This window comes from Hetaerina americana, unplaced genomic scaffold (assembly GCF_022747635.1).
Source record: "Hetaerina americana unplaced genomic scaffold, ioHetAmer1.1.p SCAF_7, whole genome shotgun sequence".
In the NCBI taxonomy this organism is placed as follows: domain Eukaryota; kingdom Metazoa; phylum Arthropoda; class Insecta; order Odonata; family Calopterygidae; genus Hetaerina; species Hetaerina americana.
Genome location: NW_027287316.1, coordinates 66,693,759 through 66,718,010, shown reverse-complemented (window position 1 = coordinate 66,718,010; position 24,252 = coordinate 66,693,759). Strand labels below are relative to the sequence as shown.

Genomic DNA, 24,252 nt, shown 5'->3' with positions numbered 1-24,252 from the left:
AGCAGCCTAAAAACAAAACACCCTTCCCAACTCAAAATTTATGGTCTATCTGAAGGCACAAACTCATTGGCAAGCAATTTAAAATATTCATTTATAAACCACTAAAGACTGAGGGCTGCAATATCCTGATTGATGTTTAAAATATTAGTGAAATGTATTTCAATGCTCAATGAAAATCACAGCAAAGTTAATACAGCAGCTTCAGTTAGTTAACCTCCACCTACAACTTTGGATGCTTACCATTGGAAAATGTCTGCTTTGTAATTGCCAACAAAATGAGATATGTAATAAGATGGTGAAGAAACTTCAAAAATGGCATCATCAGCAATGAAGTGGTTTTGTCATCTTGACGTTTTTAGCACAACACCTATTGAACAGAATAAGGCTTAGACCGAACAAAAAGGGTATGCACTGATAATTACTTCTTAATCTTTCTATATTATTTATAATAGTTTGAGAAAAACACTATCATAATTAAAGCCTATTCATATCTGGACCATTGAATTATCTATAGTATCCAGCTAGACTAATCCAAATTAAGTAGCAATGGAGCATTTGTACATGCTTCACCATATAATTCTTAATGTAACTCAAATGCACACATTCATAACATAAACTTATTAAAATGGTATAAAAAATATCTACTGTTTTGAAGCCTTTTTTGACCAAAAACCACCAGAACACCTTCAAGGTCATTGTATTTGCCTTCTGCTTCTCATGTCTATGTTGTGGCTTGGCTTCTGAAAGATAAGAGGTATCTTGGGTCAAAGGTTAACATTTTTATTCAGAGTTATCAGTGAGCCCATAACTAACTCCAATGAACTTGACATTTTCCCAGTCCACAGTCCATTAGAGACTTAACAAGCAGAGTAAGAGATAAGACTAGGCCTGGGTTATCAGGTTTTCTGGTATCCATTCAAAGTTAGCAGATGAATGAATGTGTGAGGATCGTTTAATACTTGAGTCGTTACAGGGTCAATGAAGAAAGTTTAAACCACCAAGGATTAAGTAATCTCAGAACGTAAGTAAATTTTATAACCAGAAAGTGTTGGGCAATATTTATCTCATCAAATTCAACCAAAAGATAAATACCTCTGCAGTTCTTGCAGGGCATTTATATTGCTTTCACTGGGAAAATCAATAAGTCAAAGAACTTGAGCTAGTCTGAATTTTGCACCCCATGATTCACTTGCAATCAGTGGTTTTCACAGAAAATGAACATTCAAGCAAAAATGGCAATGTGAATAAATTAATTTTTGTATTCCTACCAGGTTTATGTATCACACATCTACAAACACTGCATTACAGAAAATAGAATAAATAATAAATAGAGTCACAATGTCTCTTTCAAAACAAGCTTTATTTGCTGGATATAAAACACTCTCTAGATGCCTAACGAGTAATAGAAGGCCTGCCCGCAATTACCAAACTGAAGCACCAGCTGAAAAAGTGGTAAGTTAGGTATCTGAGATCACATTTTTAATCATTACTAACAAATATTTAGCCATGCTCTACGAAAAATTTCGAGAAAATTCTAGTGTATTGACCTTATATAAAAGAGAGAGTATCTTTAATGAAGTTTGATTCACCAGTTTTTGAGTCTGAAGTTAATCATTAGTCAATTATTCTGCTGAGTAAATTATATCTCGATAGGCCACAGGTACTTACTTCTAAGACTGAATCATCACCAAACTAGGTAATAAAGACATTTTAAGTCATCTAGTTCAGTGAGAAATAAATTTGAAATTTTCTTGAAGGAAATTCATTGGAGCCAATTATAAGCACCTCAAAAGGAAATTATATACGTACTTCAAACACTAACATAAGATTTTGTAGATGAACTACTTAACATGGGACCTATTATTGAGTGATTTACTTCAGGTTAAATTAAGAAAGGTTAGTGCCATCGCACATTTTAGTAAGTCATGCTGTCCTTTGATTAGGATTTGGCAGACAGGAAGAAGAGACGAAGAGATAATACCTCAGTGAAGTTTTTTGATGATTTTAAATTAAGATAAAGTAAATTTACCACCACCATTGATTTCATGTGATGAAAATATTTATTATTTGCATGATACGAGGCTAATCGCAGAAGTACCCGACCCAACAAAGAAAAAACAAAAATTTTGGCAAAAGTGTATTTATTTTTCAACTTAATCTCCTTTCAAATCTATAGACTTTTCCCAGCGATGTTCAAAAAGTTTGATACCGCTTTGAAATAACTGTCTTGCTCCTCAAAATAGCCATTAACTGCCAACATCACTTCTTCACGGTTGGAGAATCTTTTACCACCAAGCCATTTTTTTCAAGTTTGCAAGCACAATATAATCTGAGGGGGCTTAATCTGGCAAATAGGATGCATGAGGTAGCAGTTCAAACTTTAATTCATGAATTTTGGCCATTGCAATAACAGATCTGTGAGCTTTGTCCTGATGAAACAATACTTTCTTCTTAGTCAAATGCAGCTGCTTTTGCTTGATATCTTCACTCAAGTGTTGCAATAGTTCGCATAATACTCGCCGTTGATAGTTTTTCCTCTTTCAAGATAGTCAATGAAAATTATCCCACACGCATCCCAAAAAACCAATACCATGGCCGTGCCTGCAGATGAAACGGTTCTTCGCCTTCTTTGGAGTTGGTTCTCCCTTTTGAATCAATTGTTTTGATTGTTCTTTTGCCTCGGGTGTGAAGCAATGGACCCATGTTTTATCCATGGCTATGAAATGGCACAAAAATTTTGCTTTGTTGCGGTGAAACTTTGCTAAACACTCAATTGAAACATCTTTACAACACTGGTTTTGCTCGAGTGTGAGCACCCATCTTTCCCATGTCCAAAGTTTCAGTTAATATGGATGTACCACACTTTTTGAAATGCCTACTGTGTCTGCTAGCTCATGCGTTTTCAGTCAGTGATCATCCAGTATCACTTTATGGATTTTCTTCACCATTTCTGGAGTTGTCACCTCATTTGTTCGACCAATGCAATGCTCATCTTGACAGCTCGTATGACTTTGTTTTAACTCTGCTGACCAATATTTTACTGCTGTAAACAAAGGAGTAGATTCACCCAGAGTAGAATCCAGTTCAGCTTTTATATTGGTTGGGCTGAGGCCTTTCAAATAAAAGTATTGCATCACATAACGATGACCATTTTTCTCCATGTTCACAAATTCACTGAAAATGTTCACTATTGATGGCTGCCAAACAAATACTAAACAACGCAGCGTCTTCAAACTTGAAACATATGCTTTATAGATTGCATACTTTCTCATAGTGATATTTTTTGAACAACCACCACCATCTCAATGTCAGGCCAGGTACGTTTGGGACCTCCCTCGTACATTCCTAATAACAACAAGTTTGAGAAATATATATCGCTCAAAATCATCATACTCCTTTAAAATTAACCACAGAATATTTATCACATCCCTACAATATTCATATTCATCCTTCTCTATTTAAGATGCAAAAACTTTCTTTGAAAAATATTAAAATTTCCAATTTAATATTAATCTCACCCACATGATAGTCAACTATTGGATAATTCTTGTTGGTCCAGTGGAATTCGGATATTTTTCACTAAATGCAACAATAGACTGGTTGGCAATGACCAGCTGCCAGGCCAGATATTAAAATCTTTTAAAACTGAAAGGCATATTGCAGGGATAGTAGGATTGGGCTTCAGGTGAATTTCTACTAGCAACCATTTAAGATTTAAACCAGCATATCTAGGAATGAAGGCAGGTAAGTACAGCGAGTCCCATCCTGCCATACACCTAACCTGAGCAAATCAATGAAAGTATATCCAGATCAGGTGCTAGCCTCCCCAAACCTAGGGATGGCCCATATCCTCCCTTTGACACTGAATCATCCGTAGCCATGAAAAATTTCATCAAAAAATTTAAGTCAATCAAGTTATAAGATCTTTGGCAAACATTAAGTACTTTTATGGTACTCTCAATTCCAAAACCAAATGTGAGTGAGTAAGATAGATTTATTAAGATTTGTCCCAATGGAAAAAAATGCTATAGAACTCTACATTCACTTCACAAGGTCCAGCTAAGCTATTAACCCAGACCCCTATAAGTGCATGCCTCACAAAAACTGAACTGAAATCTGCCTTTTACCAACTTCAGAGGAATGTAAACCACAAAGTTTTACAGCAATAATTATAAAAATATTATTCATGCTTGTACAAGATTAGCAATGGCCCTTGCCCTAAGCTCAGGTTATGTCATAATAATGTGCGGAAGATGCAGCAGTAAAGATATGAGAAACATTTTCCATCAGTGTTTGCATAAATATGGGGAGTGGAAGACCTAATACATGGAATTCTTGATTAATTTCATTCTGACCCAGTGCGAAACCTAAATTGGGAGCAATCGTCAACCGTTACTGGCCAGGGCTACTTTAAAACATTAGGAGACCCTGAATACAATGTCCAGATTATATTCAGTGTAAAAACTACTTCCGACAATAGAAATTTTATTTTTTGAAATTGTAAAAACTTATACATATGAAATCAAGGTTGCTTATTTCTAGATTTTCTGATTATGGACATTGAACAGGGACAATATTTCTGGGCCAATACTGATTCAATGAAGAATGTCTACTTCCATAGACTAATAGGGAAAAATAAAAAACAAATCAAACGCATACAAATCTGATTAGCTAGGTCAATAATGAATTTGTGTGTGTATTTGAATGAATTTGTATGTGTATTTATTATATTATTTCCATCTATGCTAGTAGAGAAACAGCTTAGGCCAACTTAGGGTTTTTTAAATATAAGAAGTAATATTTATTTTCTGATCACTATTTGAATGCTTATTTTGCAAAATCTTTTAATCACTTTTTTTTGTGCTCTCGCTTTCATGAGACCTCATAGATATACCTTTATGTGTATATGAGTATTACAGCCTTAGAAACACTTTAACTCAATAGAAAAGTACGAAGAATTTTTAGGAGGGAAACCTTTCAATTAAATATATGAATAGGTATATTAATGAAACATTTTTTCCCAAGAAAATATAACATAAATGAGTTTTATAAAAAGTCATAATGTGTGCTATGTCTAATTGCAAATCTGATATACAGCATATGTATAGGGACTGTATAGGTACCTGTACAGGCACATACACTTTGAAAACTCTGGTCGAAACATATTATTTCAGGAAAAACCAACCAAATTAATCCATTTTCAAACTGGGAAGGAACATAAAGTAGCTTATGATAGGATTCTCTCCTCTTCTACTCCATAGTACCCAGGTGATTTCTCGATTCAAGTTCAAATTATACAAAATACTGCACTTAAATATTGAAGCAAATTATCTATCAGATAAATTGATACAAAAAAGTGCACCTCTTTGATGAGAATTTTGAGAAGCAATATTTTATGTGTTGATTGGTTAATGCATAACTGGTACAGGTATATATTATATTCATTACAATGTTGAGTACAGGAATATAACTGAATTGAAAAATCCTGGAGCTCACTCTGGCTATGCCGGGCCTCCTTGCTGATATTTTATAATTGAATAATAATAATAGTTTTTTTCTTTCAAATTTATATGCACAAAAACACGGAGAGGAACAGGTCCCCTTCCACTCAGACTTGTAAATTTCACATGCAGCTGGACAAAGTTTTAGGTGAGCTCTACTCTCACATATGAAATCAACCTTCGGGTTGATAACTGTGATTGGCCACACACACAAATATTTCTCTCCTGCCACATTAACACAATTGCCAACAAATCAGCTGCCTACTCTACTTGGCATTAGAAATTAAAGCAATTGGGTAACTTGCAATATTAAGTTAACCCATTTTTTACTGTAAATTTAATGTGTAAAAGAGAAATGCACAGCATTAATCGAGCAAATGTCAATTCCCAAATAATTTATCACACAAATTATGTCTACACTGCTCTTCCAGTTGAAAGGTTGTGACCAAAATGAGTCCGAAATTCTTACTACAAAGACTATTGAGCATGATGATATGATTTATGATCAACTAACCCATTACACCCAAGGAAAATATTAGGAATTAGGAGTATTAGAGTAAGAGACTTACATCGCCAATGTAAATTTTCTGACCCTTCTCTTTATAATGAGTACAAAGTACTTCTGCACAATTATAAAAGCCAAATCAAGGAATTTAAGAAAAACTATTTCAACCAGCGTATCTCCTTATCAAATAATATAAGCAAAGCTGCATGGAATGTTATTAAGCAGCAGACGAATAACAACCCCACTCAACAGCCGCCACCTTTCATAAAGTTTAAGGATATTGCTGTTTCAAATCCAAATAACATAGCAAATTGTTTTAATAAACAATTCTGCCAAGTTGATGATAGTTCTCCATCAATCTTCAGAATGACGGGTACTTCTGCCTCAATATTTCTTTGTCCCTCAGATCCTGCTGAGGTTGAAGATGTCATAAATTCTCTCGCTAATAAATGGTCTGTCGGAAGTGATGGGGTACCTATGCCCATTATTAAGCTAGCTGCTAAAATTATTTCTACCCCCCTATTGGATATTTTCAATCTATCAATCTGCAATGGTCATTTTCCGACAAATTTAAAATTTTCCGTGATATGCCCAATTCATAAAAAGGGATTTTTGAGTGACTCAAATAATTACAGACCCATAGCACTCACTACTTTCTGTGTTTTCTAAAATCTTAGAAAAACTTTTTTATAACCGTATCACTGACTATCTGTGTAAATTTAATTTATTGAATCCTTCCCAACATGGCTTTATTAAGGGTAAGTCAACTATTTCTGCTGTTTTTCAGCTTGTTAATGACATTATCTTTGGTCTTGCCAATCAGAAACAAATTATTGGGATTTTCTATGACTTAACTAAGGCATTTGATACTGTAAACCATTGTATATTGTACAGTAAACTTTGCCAAATTGGAATCAATGGCAATGCTTTAGCTTGGATACAATCCTATTTAACAAATCGCAAGCAGGTAGTTCAACTAAATACTACTGGTAAGGGTGGTGCCAATCAGCATTACTCTGATGTTCTTACTTCAAATTGTGGAGTGCCCCAAGGTTCTATTCTCGGGCCACTATTATTTACTATTTTTATTAACGACCTAGCATCTCAACTGCATCAGAGCAAAGTGCTTTTATATGCTGACGATACTACTACCCTTAGTTTTGGTAATAAGACAGGTGAGGTAAATGATTTGGCACGTTCAACAGTAGCAGATATGAGTGGCTGGTGTAAAAGAAATAACTTAAAACTGAGCGGAAATAAAACATGTTTTTTAAATTTCCATCATAAAATTAATCCTCCAGTAACAAGTCCTCTACTTAAGATTGATGCATCCACATCTATTCAGCAGTCTAGCTCTACAAAATTCTTAGGGTTAAAATTAAATGAAAACCTTGATTGGCAATATCATATTGAGGATTTAGTTAATAAAATGGCAACGGGAATATATATGATTCGTAAACTGGCTCCTACTACTTCATTAGAAATACTGAAATTAATATATTATGCCAAAATCCATTCTCACTTGGCTTATTGTGTTGTTTTATGGGGAAACACAAGTGCTGCTGCTAGGGCATTCTCTATGCAAAAAAGAGCTTTGAAAGTTATGGCAAACGTGTCCATCAGGTTTCCAAGAAAGCCATTATTTCTAAAATTTAATATAATGACACTACCAAGTATGTACATTTTTTACTGTGCATTATTTGTAAAAAAGAACCCTACTTTATTCTTACCAAACTCCACGGTTCATGCTTATTTGACCCGTGGGAGTGAAAACATACATATTTTACAACAATTATGTGCCAGAAGAGGTCCCCATCACTCAGCTTCGCTTATTTTTAACAAACTGCCTTTGAATATAAAACTTATTTCAAATATTAACGTTTTTAAGACAGAATTAAGGAAACTTCTACAGCCAAAGGGTTATTACAATGTAAATGAATTTTTATATGATAAGTTATGACAACATGTACGCTTTGATGTCTTGCCTGACAATGTTCTATGTCGCATGTATGACCTACAGAACAATAAAGATTATTATTATTATTATTATTATAGGAAGCTACAAGATGAATATATTCATCACCACAAAATATATAGCATCAATCATATCATGACAAGTACACTTGTGGCCCAGTTAAGTGACCATAGAATGTATAAACTGAGATGTACATTAATCAGAGAATGTACCAACAATTATTTAGATAATAAGGATACAATTAGATCAACACATTGTAGATTAAATTGTATGAATAAAATGTGAAAAATAGTCTTCTTCCAACATACATTCAAATGCACTGGTTCTCCCTAACACAATTCATATTTACAAGATCATCAATATTGAACATCCAAAAATAATTTATGCATAATCTTATTGTTATTAGCTTTTCCATTTTATCAGATTTTCATGCCTATCAAAGAAAGCATCATGTCTCACCATTGACAAATTTGCAGGAACGCAAAAAATAAAGCCACAACATGATAATTCGTAGCATAATAGTACTGGCGATAGATAAGAATAAGAATTTATATTTTAAAAAAATAACCAATCGTATGGAATTGGAAAAAACAAGGACATCATTGGCCTCATAATACTTGAATTGATATGGGAGGTTGGTCCCAGAAGTACCCGACCTAACAAAGAACACGCAAAAATTTCGGGAAAAAATCTATTTATTTTTCAACATAATCCCCTTCCAGCTCTATACTACATTTTTCTCAGCAATGTTCAATAAGCTGGATAACCTTTTTATAATGAGAACTGTCTAGCTCCTCAAAATAGCCATTAACTGCCGACATCACTTCTTCATGGTTGGAAAACCTTTGACCACTGAGCCATTTTTTCAAGTTTGCGAACAGAAAATAATCTGAGGGGGCTCAATCTGGCGAATAGGGCACATGAGGTAGCAATTAAAACTTTACTTCATGAATTTTGGGAATTGCAATAACAGATTTGTGAGCTATGGATTTCATCCATGGTTATGAAAGGGTTCAAAAAGTCTGCTTTGTTGCTGTGAAACTTTGCTAAACATTCAATTGAACCATCTTCACGACACTGGTTTTGCTCAAGTGTGAGCAAACGGGGCACTCATCTTGCACAAAGCCTCCTCATGTACAAATTTTCATTGAATATGCGATGTACCGCATTTTTTGAAATGCCCACTGTGTCTGCTAGCTCGTGCATTTTCAGTTGACGATCATCCAGTAGAAGTCACATTGCCTCCCAGGAAACTACATGTGTACAACTTTTATTAGAGTTTACTCAAAAGGTTTTATATGGCTAAAGGCTTCTTGATGAAGAAGTAGGTAAATATTTTGAAACAAATAGTCTACATGAAAAAATTGTCAGTCAGTATATTCAATGTTTGAGGTAATGAGGTCACGCACACCACAAAATGCATAACAATAATATCTTAAAATGTGGTAAAATAATAAACACTACTGTCTTGTCTGGACTATTCCATTTTTGATAATACTCCCAGGTATATACCCCATTTTCAATTATCTAAGTACTTCACTAACTATTTTAAAGAGATAATGCACACAATAACATGATTTTACCTTTTAAATCAACAGCCAGTAACCGAGCAGTTAGCAATCAACAAGGAAACTTTGCCATTCACAGAGTTGGTCAGAGACTTCCTGGACCCTACTGAATTTTTCCAGGCAGTTCGAGATGTTGCCGAGATCAATTTCATCTGTGGGGTCCCTGATTCCCTACTAAAAGGTTAAAGATTTCATTTCACATTTTTAAATGCAAACAAAAATAAGTCGTACTAGAGCCACTGAATTACCTGCGTTAATTGGTTTTGTTACATAACCAAGAATTTACTTTATATGTCCTGAAAATTAATAAACAACTCTTACAATGAGAGCCTTGATATGCAAAATGAAGCTCTTTTAAACAAATCATTGATAAATATGAATTTAAATTTGCCTAATTTAAAACAAATTGAGTAGTTTTAGATGTGATGGAATTTGAGCATGATAAAGAATGGATAGTAACAATTTGCCACTACATAAGATTTATTGTGCGACTGGATTACATCATGTTCAGATTCTTTATCAAATTATTTCAGGTTTAACTTTCTGGAAATACTCCATCACTTTTGAAATGAAAAACCACAGCTTAGTATATTTCCACAGTCACTATTTAATAACCAAAAAGCCCAACATATGACCGTAATGTTCAATAAATCTCTAAAATGACAACAATCTTTCTAAAGAGTATATCAAAGATCAAGGGCTGGAAAATACTAATAGTGTTAGTTCAAGAAAATGCACAATTTCTCACAAGATCATTTGGCTCCGTTTTGAATATGAAAAAGTATCAAAATCTATGAAGTAGCAATACAAAAGATATTACCACTTGAAAAAGTAAAATTCGAATTCAAAAATTCTGCTGTACTTCTCAAGGATTGATGACCCCAAAGTTCACAGATGCTGATATAAAATATTATGCAAATATCAAACCTCTCCTTTATCACAACATGCTGCAACATCTTGACATTGCACTTCAATGACAAGAGCTGTACTGGCAGAAAGAATGCTACTTCCTCCTGGCCATATAGAGCAAAGAATAGGTGCCAGATGAAAATCTGTCCATATAGAATCCAAATGTTAATTGAGATAGTAGAAAAGGCAATCCCATTAATCATTCATTTTAAGTGACGATGTCATGTTTAATAAAAGAACACCACAGAGAAAGGTGTCAGGAATCCAGACCTCTATTATTTTTCCCACAAAATTATGATCGATGGAAATACCAGAAAATTGAATTATGTTAACTTTGGCAATCAACCCACTAGCCTGCCATTCCCAGCAGTGAGAAAAGCACAGCCAAATTTACAGCAATGGAAAATAAGACAAGGAAGAGGACTACAACTGTTAAGGATCATGGAATGTTGTTGATATTAAAGAAAGGGAAGTTAAAAGAACATCAAACAAGACACTGAAGAATATATACATACATGATATTCTTGACCCAAGTGAGATGGCATCGTGGCAGGAAAAACCGGAAGAATTAATAAGTGATCTAGAGGAAATTCAAGGTGACTTTGCTGAACAGGAAATTGGAAAGAAGGTTAGTGAACATTGAGCAGGAGAGTGAAATGATATTGATGGTAGAGATATATGCAGATCCAACAAATGTAGTAGCAATCCAAGTTATGGTAGAGAGCACAAGGAAGTTAAGAGTGCAAATGATCCAGAGAAAATAATAATTGGGAAACTTCTATGAAATAAACCACCTGAGAGTAATGGGATAATGGAATTCAGTGGTGGGCTAAGGATGAAATGGGAGAAGAGAAAGATCTTTAGGAACAAAAAATAATTACAATAAGAAATGGTGATTTTCAAAGGGAAAAGGTTCAACGTTAAAACATGGTTTAAATACTATAAGCAAAGGAACAAGAGTAATAATAATGATATAAAAAGTTAAATAAGACAGAGACAACATTATTATTAGATGGTTAGAGGCAGCATCTCAATTTGCACTCCAAGAATGGATGCAATTCTGATAATAATTTCTCATTATGAAATATAACTTAGTTCAAGAGGATTAAGCGCGAAGATATAAAAGTGGAATGTAGCAGCTTTTCAAGAATAGAGGGGAGCAATAAGAGCATGAGGTACCGATATGAATGGTAAATTCATAGCCATGGTTTACCTGAGGGTGTGGAATGCCTTGGGGACTCAAGACTCAGTTCCTGGTGAATTGGGGCATAAAATATTTCTTTGATACATCCAGCTTTACTACCGCTGTCATTACTCTTGTACCAAATTTTCCTGGGAAACCAAAGGTGGGACCAGAAAAGGAAACAAGATAATACAACAGATATATGATGGTAACAGCAGAGTGCCAAGTGGAAGAAATTTCATAGACAGGAAAAAGAAGTAGGAAGAATATAAGAATGAAATCTGATACCACCTATAAGAAATAAAAAATGTATTAAGAGAGACAAATGAACTGCATGGGTGATGGATTGAATACATATGAAAATGAATTTTGTTGTAAAGATATCTGAACATATTGATACAGAAAGTGTATACAATTTCTATGATGATATGAAGAACCCAGTTATCCAGAGTGCTGACAGCAAGTAAGACATTGGGAATGGATATATTGCGACGGATTTATTTAAGGATTTAAGAAGAAATGAAAGGTATAGTTTTTTCAAGCATTGCAGCATGTGCAAGGAATGCTCCAGAATATTTAACAATGTAAATATATTAATCTCCATTCTAAATAAAGCAGAAGCATACACTGATTATGAGACATTTGATAATGCCTATAGCATTCATCAATGAAGGTTAGAGAAGAGGAAAAACAAATATTAAGGTGAAATTTAGGGATTTTAGAAGAGGGGAATGCATGAGCATGTATCAATCAGTGTTATATCATTTAAGGTAAGCTGTGGATGGATGCCAAGTATACAATGGTACAATGATACATTTCTTTGCCTATCCTAACAATTTAGAATCTGACATCCAACACCACAATAAACCCCTTTAATTCCACCTACTTCCTTTCTCCCTTCATTCTGTTCAGATGGTTATCTTATTCTTACTCCTCTCTTACTTGACTAATCCTTATCATAGTCATTAACATCCAATCTTACATCAAAATGGTTTGACTCTATCTTTCCTGCCTCCTTTGGATGTCTACCAACAAACCACTTTCCTTTCCCACATTGCCTAGCACTTCTCCATATTCCTTTCTGTCCATTTCACTTTTACCTTCTCCACATCCACAGTTCAAAAACCTTCAATCTATGCCTACCATCCTGCTTCAATAACAGTGTTTCCATGCTTTCTACAAAACCACTCTCCCCAACAACGGTTAAAAGAGGCTTTTCTAATGTCCTTACTTAACATCCCTGTCACCAATTCTCTCCCCATTGTAAAAGCTCCTTTGCCTGACACAATTCTTCTTATTATGTCCCTACTACTTTAACCATCTTGGTCCCATACACTTCTGAGATATGTAAACTGTTCCACCAGCTCTATTTTTTGCTTTCCTATTTTAACATTTAACATAACATCCCACTTTCTTGAAAACCTCTTAATCTTTGTTTTGCTAAAATTGATTCTTTCTGGGACTGGGAACTAACACTGACCTGACAAAATCTTTTGGTCAAATTCCTCCCTCATAAGACTATGTTTTCCTAAATCCTTAAGTAGTTCCACAAGAACTTTTATCCATCCCCATTGCCTTATTCAATTTCAACTCCCTTCATGCCCTTCCAATCTCACAATAAAGTATGCACAGGCTTAAGGTATCTCCATCTATGTCAATGTCTCTTTCTGTCCCCGCTTGCTGACTAATAATTTTTATACCTACTTCCACTGTGTATTCTTTCCACCTCTCTTGGCTCAATTGATAATTTTCCTGACTTATCTTTGATTGTTTGCATGAACTTTGTCACCTTAATTCCTGGCAATGCCTTCTAATTCTGAATAGCACACCACTTTCACCATTCCCTTGTCAAGTTAATCATACCCTCACATAGAAACTTACACCATGCTTCTTTCGCTCCATTTTTTTCCCACCTCAGTTTAATATTCATCTTAAAATACCTTCTACCTAACCTGTATTTGCATTCTTCTATTTCCTTCTCTCATCTGCCTTTCTAATCACCTCATCCATAATCCATGACTACCTTGTCCTTTTCATATTTACTGTTCCTATAGTTTTGTTTATGGCTTTCCTTGTTCCTTTTTCATAGTTCCTATTTTCCTTCTAGTGTACCCTTCTCCCTTTCCTCGTTCATAATTCTCTCTACAAATTGCTGGTGCTCCTTCCTAACTGCCCCATTTATTCTTCTACTTTCTACCACCTCACCCATCTTCCCTTTTTTATCCTTCTGCATCTTTTGTTACACTTCATTTGCTCTAAACTATGATATGAATCCTCATTCCCTCCCAGGAAACTGCGAATTAATCACACCGTTCCTAAACCTGTGTCTAACTACAATATAGTCAAACATTTTTCTGAATATGTGGGCATTTTACACATCCTACACATATTACCTAGCATGCCTCTCAAACATAAAAATATAACAAATTAATATGAAAATCACCCAGCATAAGGAATGACATCGTGTGTTGCTGTGAAATTTAACTATAGTTGAATGCACAAATAACATTACCAATAACTGCCTTTAATAAATTCTGATACATATGCTCATCATGAATGTTTTTCATATATCTACTACGCATTAAATCAAGAGATAACTTGTGGTTGTCACTAATTATTTTTCATTGACAAGCCAGTCAGCTGAAGACCTAATTATTTAATTTCGTTATACATGATGTAACTGTGAAACTTTAATCTTTGAAAATAGTTTCTTAGACAACTTCAATGAAATTTACTTTAAACTGAAACCTATTAAAGATAAGACTCTTCTCGTTGTTGATCTATAATGTCTTTGAAACTTTCAAGGCCCTGCCACACAGGACCAGGGTTCATGGCTCTCTGGGAAAGTGCTTTGTCTCAGAGGACATAGCCCAACTTCACATCTTGCTCATCATAAAGACACCACAGCTAACAAGTTCCATTCACACTCTCAGATTTCTGCGCCTATGTGTCAGAAAATGTATCCACTGAGGACCATGTCATTGCAGCCAATGAAGGAAATGCCATTGCAATTGCAGCAGGATATCACTTGGCAACAGGAAAGTCTCCACTGGTATACATGCAGGTAGGAAAAATATTTTTTGGGCACTTCTGTATCATAAAATGCATACCTCCAGAGAGGTTTTCATATTCCCAGACAAAGTATAAATGTATTATACCAATTTACAAAATCTTAGAATGATGCAAACTTGGAAAGACAGATTTCTCAGATCTTTAGCTAAGGATACCAGATGCAACTAAAGAGAATTTTCTAATGAATGTGCAAAACTGTCATTTTCATCACCTCTGGCTATGAGCAGAACTCAGGTCTTGGAAATGCTGTCAATCCACTAGTCTCCTTGGCAGCACCTGAAATTTACCGTTTTCCCATGCTGTTGCTAATTGGATGGCGAGGGGAGCCCGGGAAGAGAGATGAGCCTCAACACCAACTTCAGGGCCGCCTGACACCTTCCATCTTGGGTAAGAGCACAAATTACTTGCCTCCAGTAAGGAAACTTGAGGGTAATATCAAGAAGTATAAAATTCTTGTGATGCTTGGTTAATTGAATTTCCATATTCAAGTTATGCTAAAACTTAAGTTTTGAAGAAATACACTGCATCTCATAAATCACTTCCAAGGTACTGAATACACATGCGATTTCTTGATTTTACTATTAATTGTCAATGATGAAAGTTAGCTCGTGGTTGTGACCAGCAAAAGTAAGAACTCAAAAAAAGTATACAGGAATCAATGTAGAAAAGGATTTTGCCGCATATTCTAATGACACCAAGGTCATCAGGTTTCTTCTGCATTCCTATCCACTTAATGGGACAACAGGTATGCTGCTATTGCAGTAAGCCTCCACAAGTCTATGCACTCTTACTGCAACACCAATGAAACCATCACGCAACCGAATCAATCAATGAGGGTTTAACCCATTAACTTTCGTTTAGGGTTTAATTTTGGAAGAGATGGCCTAAAATCACTACTAAACCCCAAGTAGTTGGTGTAACTTCTAGTCTATGATAAAGGATACCTGTGAAAAAAGCCTCAAGAAAAGATGGAATGCTTGCCCAAATGGAAGAAAGTGATACATTCAAGATTGGAGAAAGGGCAAAAATAATAGAAGAGAAAACAGAAAATACACAAAGAGTTACAAATGTTGTCTTTAGTAAGGAATAACTATCCCACCTTACAGGCCATAAGATTCCCACTTCCATTATGTCATTAGAGATGACAATGGTCAAGTTGCCAATTAAAATAAATATCAAGTGAAAAAATCAAGTATTTATAGTTACTTTATGATGAAAAGAAAATGTTTGCCAGAGCACTGAACAGAATCCATAATGAGGGGCAGGATAGATGTTTCAGAGCACTTAAGTACAAATAGGGAATCGGGACACTGCAAAATACCATCGGAATTTTTTTGAATTAGGAAAAAAGATAGGTGCAATGTTACACATAAATCTACCACTCTAAACAAGAGGAGGAGCACTAAAAAAATTGCATTAATACTTAAAAACAGCTAGTAAATGTGAACACTCCAATGATTATTCTGATACCCCATACATTGAATTTCATAACAAGAGTAAAGTTTAAAAATAAGAATAATGTTTAAAAACAAGAATAATAATAGTGATAAGAATTAAAAAATGGATTGGGCAACAAAAGAATATTTAAGGAAGAACTAAATTGAATTCAGAAGCAGAGGAACAAGAGAAGCTCTTCTTGCTCTTAGATTAATCACAAAATACAGAGAGATGGCCTAAATTGCATCAATCTTTTATATTTGATGCATTTTCACATAAACAAATAAATGCATACAATAAATCAGATCATGCACTGATAATTAAGAATGGATAAGCAAACTGAACTCTGGAGACATAACTAAACTTGAACAAAAGAAAGGAGACCTAACAAGGACATAACTTCAATGATAAACGGTATAAAATAGTAAAATTCAATGCAAATGTAGATAAATGCCTATCACCAAATCAAAGGAAATAATCTTCAAGTAAAACTAGCAAAGGGTGATTTTTGAGCCAGTAGAAGAATTTTGAGGTTTTGACACCTGGATCACCAGCAATGGATGAAGCAACAGATTCTCAGCCGAAAAACCAAACCAAAGAAAGCTTTCTGTCAGAGGAGAAAACTCTTAACCTGCAAATACTATATCCCTGAGCATAAATGAGCAGTTCATAAAAAATTATACACTTAGTTTAAACTTCTACTGATGCAGAACTTAGATAATAGTAGTAGCAGAGGGCTAATGTAGCAGTCCAGAGGGTTGAGTCCTGGACTGCTGACCGGAGGACATGGATTCGATTCACATGGATCCCTCTGGACACCCTCAGCTTTACTCAAACTGTGAGTTTTAGGATGCTAGATCTTCCAGAGAAACAACAGGCAGCACAGGGAAAGGATCTGCCCCCCTGCCCTGATGTGTTTATTTCACATACCTTTGTATTGGGTGAGTTATAACCACCCCTATAAAACTAACCTTTATGAGTTGATAACTGCAGTTGATGGTTAGCTACAGAGGGAATAATACTTTAGGTATTGCCAAATAAAAAATAAAAACATGGGAAACCTGATTTATGAGCAATGAAATCCTTCGATGAAAAGATTATTTGAGAAGTTCATAGAAGACAGTTACAAAGAGCGAAAAAAAAATTGGATGCACAAGTTTAATGAGGGCCATAAAGGGAAACGCCAAGAAAGGATAGAACAACAGATGAATGAGAAGTAATCAATAAGAGATGCTAGGGCAAGGAACCATTAAGGATAAAAAAGAATAGCAATAACAGCTTGGACAGCTGATACAAACCAAACCTCGATAAAATTTACACAAATTAACCTATCCAAAACAGCAATACTTCTCATCCCATGTTAAGGGTACATAGCAATTTGGCAATTAATATTTGCATAAGTTTTTCATTTTACATTTCCTAGAAGTTCACACCCAAAATAAATCCAAGAATTCAATTTAATGAATGGCAGGAGTCAATATATATTTACTGAAACCATTCAAACGATATTTTTTACTGAGCAAGCGTAAACTGATACATGAACAGTATGCATTATGACAATTCAATTTTGGAATTATTTTGCATATTATTTTTTAAATTAATCTTGGACTGATATTAACAATTTTGTTTCATTAAGTCAAATTCACTGCAGACTTTCTATGATCCTGGTTCAGCTACTTTTCATGAATCATACTTGAATTAATACATTAAAAAATGAACTACAAAAAGGTTTAGAAATTTAACTATTCAATGAATAAGCACAACATTATTTTATCATTCAAAATTGCCTGTGAGTTATCTTCCAATTTATAAATTACTGGTAAAATTCTAACAATTGCAATAAAATTTCACAATATACTTCCTTGATTAGGTTAAAAATATTTCCATTGCTACTAAATATCTAATTCCATATTTGATCCTTCTTCCTGGCATGACACCACTCAAAAAAATGTCAGCTGCTTTGGGAATACCTTTCCAGACCCTTCCAGATTACATCGAGGGTGCTCAGCAAGCTCTTGCAACTGCCAAGTACCATTTAGGTAACTCACGTAGTGCATATGCCCTTCTGGTAAAACGCCAGACTTTCCTTCCATACAATGCAAAAAGGAATGTAGTCACCAATGGGTAAGTGAATAGGATTAATAATGAAATGAGCTAACTATAAGGTTTGGTCATGGTAACCACATAGTCTTAGAAATTTTCAAGAAAATTTAGACATATGCAGTTGCTTCTTTGATTTGGCCTAATTGATTAAAGAACTGACAGTTTGTCCTCCTGGATTTCTTCCACAAGGGTCACATGTTTCTGGATGACAGATTAATTGGTGAGGCAGTCGGCATCCTCAAGTTAAAAGGTTGTCTGACCTCACAACGTAGACTGCAATGCCAATGAAACTTATTTTCCCAGAAAAATGGACCTATGTAGATGGAATTCCAGGATACACACAGCTTCCACAACATCACACCATATTAGCCCTCACGAGTAAATACCTTTTACATACATTTCTACAGTATCCACAGAGATCACACATTAGAACAATAACTAAACTCCTTTTAGTTTGGTCAGTCACAATTACACTGATAGTTCTATATAGCACTTGCATATGGTTTCCAACTCCCTATTTTAAGAATTTCGGTCCCTAACCCTGTTAACTATCAACACTGGTGACACCCTGCGCACTTGCCCAACACCAAAACCTTGTCACTGCAAAATATCCTCAAAAGCAAAAGTTAATTGAAACATATTTTGGATTTAATATATTATAAAAACAATGGATTCCAATAATTTCTGGTCAATTAACACCATATCGAAAGGTAACACACTTATCCACAAATTAAATCAACAAAGTGCGCTGAAAAAATGGGTACTCTTTCAAATGAAAAGAATCTAAATGCAAAGTAAAGAGTAAAATGTTTGAATACACACATCACAAGCTCTTTAAGACATTCTTGTTCCATGAATCACATAAAATATGATTGAACACAATAATTGGTGTTGCAAAGCCTTTTGGCAAGTGACAAGGAGCAGGTAATATGCTAGGCTTATGTAGAACATTAATATTACAAGATTATGCTTCTTGTAGAGGTAGTGACACAAAAATTTAATAGGTATTCATTCCCAGAGCAAACTGGTAGAGGTTCTAAAGTCAAATTATTTCAAGCAGATCCTCTTATGCATATGGTCTCAGGAATTAAATTTAATGAGACAACATGAAATGTAGCACACAAAAAAATAATTATGGTATCCTAATAGAGTTAAATAGCTTCACAGAATAAAATTAGTCAATTTATTAGTAGCAAGTGATGAAGAGGAAAGAGATGAAAATGAAGTAGAAAATGGCATTCACATTGAGCCAGATATTTTTTCCAATGACCAAACTAAAGGGAGAGAGTTACTGAAGACAGACAAGTAACTCCCTTTGTATAGACTTGAGAAAAATGCAACTTACACTCTTGATGAAAGTTAATTGGTAATGAGAACACCATGCATGTATGCCCAGCTTTGCCACTAGCTATTTATTACTTCCAAGTTTTTCCTGTGATTGATCCAAAATTTTAGTAATAAAAATCATAATTTTTATGCAATATACATCCATTTAGCAGATGCAAAACACCATTAATATAGTGTACTTTTATTGCAGGACGAAGTTTCATTAATGTGCATTTAATTACAAGACTATTTTCGACTTTTTTTAACAAACTGTCTGAAAGTGAATCATTCCATCCTCTTTATTAATATCAGTAATCAGAACTAACATATGCAGAAAGTTGGAAACACCCAAAAGGAAACATTCTTGGGGAATTCAGTAAAAAGCTCATTACAGAAGTTTTTCTTCATCAACTGAAAAAGGAGTTAATGTTTTAATCATCGTCTTTATTTCTTTAAAAAGTAAAAGATATAAAAATGTGGGAACATGACAAAAATGTGACAATGATTCAGTAAAGTGGCAACTCCCATTCATTATGCATTACATGCATATAATAAATATGATTAATAAAAAAGCATGTGAATGACTTTCATTCCACATGCCCCCATACTGAAGGCATGCAGCAATATCATTCTACCATATTTGTCTCCTTGTCATTTACTTTGAATTCATAATGGGAGATAATCACTTGTACCTGCCTTTGATACTGGAAGTCACTAACTCCTCAGGTACAAATCAGCGAGTATCCAAGATTCAAATTTTGCTAGCATTTTACTTTTACAAAAGCATTTCACCTCCACTCCACATCTATATGGCAATATGACAGAATTTAAGATAGGTTTTAAAGCCTTATTTAAATCCCTTTCGAGTGTAAGTACTCCACCTTTGAAGCAGGAGATCAACATTATTGCATCCTAATTCTATCACTAGGCCATTTACACTAAAGGAAGAATGTTGCTGCTAGACTCGAGAAAGTGCACAGAAATACATCTCATGAAATGAACCAGTGTAGTAATTATTCTCATCACATTCTGAATAACACTTTTACTATGATACAACCAGGATATTAATGAGTCAGAAAAGAGTTCATTAATCTTGACCTTCCCAGATTCCAAAAGAAAACTAATTCTTTTCTTACAAACTGCATTAAATATGATAATTTCTTTCAGTTACATGCACACTAACCAATTAACAAAACTAAATTTTTCCAAAACAATGTCTTCTTCTTCATCTTATCTGCACTTCTTGCACTCGGATACAATTATCACACCAAAACTGAAGTCCAATATATTCCATATGCAGAAAATGAGCAAAAAATGTTTTTAGTCTCTCACAAATATATAAGTATTCCAAAATCCCTTGAGAATTTGAAAAATTTGGTTAAGAGAGTATGAGAGTGAGACTTTTGTTAACTAAATTAAACGCGCAAGGAAATTAATAAGAAAACAATCCTTATAGGTGCTGCTTCTTGGTCGACATAATTTTTGCCAACGAATTTGCAATTGCATCTGTATATTTTCATTTAGAGTTTGGATTCTATCAAACCATTTGTAAATGTACATAAAATGGGACTTATTAGTGAGCTAATTTACGAAGTAACCCTTGAAAATAAAGGCTATGTAGCCCTACCACCGTGAAATTTTTTTAAATCCAATCTAATTAGAGTTTTGTTTATTTTCAAAGGATTAATTTGTTCCAATTCAATGAATTATATATTGAGCTCATGAGCCCTTTTCATGAAATTGCAGATTTTTCTCCAATGCTAGCATGAACCAAAATAGGTCATCAAAACCAAAAACCTCTACGAATCACTGGGAGCAATGAATTGAAAATTCACATGGTACAACTAAGTTTCTCAAAAACTGACATTTCACAACTCTAGTGGAAAAGTAAAGAATAGCAAAACTGAACTCCCAACCTGCTAAGAAAACATTAACGACTACAGAGACTTATGAACCTGAAGTCTGCTTTGAAGTGGAATACCTTCACTTATATTTTTTCAATTACTCTCTTAAGAAATGATAGGAAGCTTCAACGCAAGTATTACACATGTCAGAAAGACCAACTTTTTTATTTTGCAGGAGATCAGGTGCAGTGCTGACAAGGGAAATTGCTATCCAACTGTTAGCTGATGGTGTCAACAAGAGGGGAGAGAAGGCAGCACTTGTTGGATCCACTGGTATGGCATCTCGGGAACTCTTTGAGCATCGAACTGCTCGGAGTCAAGCTCACAGCACTGACTTTCTCTGTGTCGGAGCCATGGGACATGCATCAAGTATTGCACTGGGACTGGCACTTCATTCTCCAAAGACCAAGGCAAGCAGGCAAATCTTTCTTTACTAATATAATTTCCCTCCACACTACTTCATGCCAAAAACTCTAGGAAGGGGAGCTCAGTTGAAAATTTAGAGAAATCAGTAAGCTACATTGCCAGTTTCTTCTAAGCACACTCTTCCACATCAGCAACAGATAAAAACTCACAGGTTGATACATAGAGTACATGGCTTTTTAGCCTAAAAACAGTATACAATGTAATACTGGCATTTCCTACATATTTCTCAGTGTGCATACGAACTGTGGCACTAGATAATAATGATGCATGAATCTCCAAATGGAAGTAGAGTTAATATTTCTAATAACATGCTTTTAAATTTAACAAAATAAGCAAAGTTACGCTACCGTCACTTCTTTGGTCATCAGCCAAAGCAAATATGTATATGCTTCAGTCTACTTTGTCATTATTAAATTACACAAGTGAATTTGGCAACCCCATTTCAGAATTAACAAATTAGTTATTGGTTGTTTTTCAAGTGAATTATTTCATACTTGGCCACAGTGCAAATCCTCCAGAGACCATTCACAGAGCATTGAATCCTAAAAATTATTTGTAACTTTTTGCTTGAATTTCCATTGCCAAAAAATTAAAGGCCTCTCAAACCTTTAAGGAAATCACATCAAATCTGAAAGAAAATCACCTCCTTCACAATGGGCAACTTGAGTATCTAAAATTATCACAAAAGCAATTCAACTTTAAGTGCTTGAAATCTAAAAAAATGAGGAATTTTACTTTGAAGGTCAATTGCCTGACTGTGTCCACTTCATTGCCAAGCACAATAATCAAAAATTGTCAACTCCAATACCTATTAAGTCAACTTATATTTTTTATGGCTAAGTTTTTTAATTTATGCATCAACTTTTTACATGTAAATCTATTATATAGATATTATTTCTAACTACATGCATTTATGAGCACAAATGTTCATGAGAGTGAATATGAATGGTATGAAAAGTAAGGCCTTTCGAATTTCTCAAAGTAATTATCATGATTGCAATGGTTTCACAGGTGTACTGCATAGATGGCGATGGTTCTGTAATAATGCACATGGGAGCTCTACCTGTTGCTGGTGGCCTTCACACGCTAGTACCAAACTTTCGTCATGTTGTACTCAACAATGGGGCACACGACTCAGTTGGAGGCCAGCCAACAGCAGCAGCTAACTTCAACAGTATCAATCTTACACAAGTGGCCTTGGCTTGTGGATATAAAGAAGTAAGACAAAAATATAACTGTCCTTTTTGCAAACATTCACAACAATTCTTCAAAACAATTATTTCCAAATCTCGTATATGAACAGTTTTATCATATTTGTTGAGCACCTTAAATGGCAATGATGAATCTTATACATATCCTTGTTATTATTAACTGGAAGAACACAAAAATAATCATAATTTCTCAATATTAATGAAAAATGCCTAGGGAAATGGCATCCCAGAAGGCCCAATATTTGTGCATGATGATTTTGATAAGGAACATTTAGATACATTACCTTTTGCTAGATGAAATATCAGAAGGCGACCCTTTTAGCTGATGCAATAAAATATATCTACAACCATATCTCAATTACCACCGAGTAATAAAGCTTATGATGCACCTGAAAAATTCACTTCAAACTGCCTCACCGACCAAAATAAACATCTCACTGCAGGAAGTTACACTTTATCACAGAGTTATAGTCATTTTATTTCTTTTTTGGCTGGACTGAAATGAATCTTTTTGATTTCCAACAACAGGCAAGGCTCGCTGTGAGCAAGGAGGAGGCAGTGGATGGCGTTGAATGGCTTAGTACCACAACAGGTCCAGCGATGCTGGAGATAAGGGTGAAAAAGGGAGGACGGAAAAACCTGGGCCGGCCAACAAAAAGCCCTGTTCACACAAAAGAGGCATTCATGAAGCAACTGCAAATGTGAACAACATGGTTAATTGAGAACTTACCAAATTATTCAACACAACAATGGATTGTGGAATCATTCTAATCCATCATCCGTCGACTCACACCTTGCCCACAATTGATTCAACAAATTCCAACTTGACAGGCATCACAAAATAACTTGATGTTACACTTCACAGCTACAAGACAGAAAAATGGAAACTGTCCATGACCTAGCAGTAGGATGACTGTAGGATGTCAATATTTGAAAAAATGTATATTCAACAGACTAAAACAGCACTACGAAGGAAGAAAGTGAAATCTTCTACAGGAATATCCCTCATATTTGGGACCAACGTGGGTATAATACTGATTGATCTCTGTCCAAAAGCTGGAAACAAATTTCGTGGAACAATAAAATATTTGAACAATGATAAACAACACTTCCGCTAAGTAATATTTTTTCA

At 34.7% G+C, this 24,252-nt stretch overlaps 1 protein-coding gene across 1 annotated transcript; it reads left to right on the top strand.

Moving 5' to 3' along the window:
* The first annotated feature begins 1,338 nt into the window (after positions 1-1,338).
* Positions 1,339-24,235, top strand: LOC139696869 (phosphonopyruvate decarboxylase-like). The gene is made up of 8 exons (XM_071595749.1): positions 1,339-1,452; positions 9,580-9,730; positions 14,575-14,705; positions 14,941-15,100; positions 18,106-18,274; positions 21,659-21,893; positions 22,921-23,127; positions 23,649-24,235. The coding sequence occupies exons 1-8, from the start codon at positions 1,339-1,341 to the stop codon at positions 23,823-23,825; spliced, it is 1,344 nt and encodes a 447-aa protein (XP_071451850.1). The 3' UTR covers positions 23,826-24,235.
* The last annotated feature ends 17 nt before the right edge of the window (positions 24,236-24,252 follow it).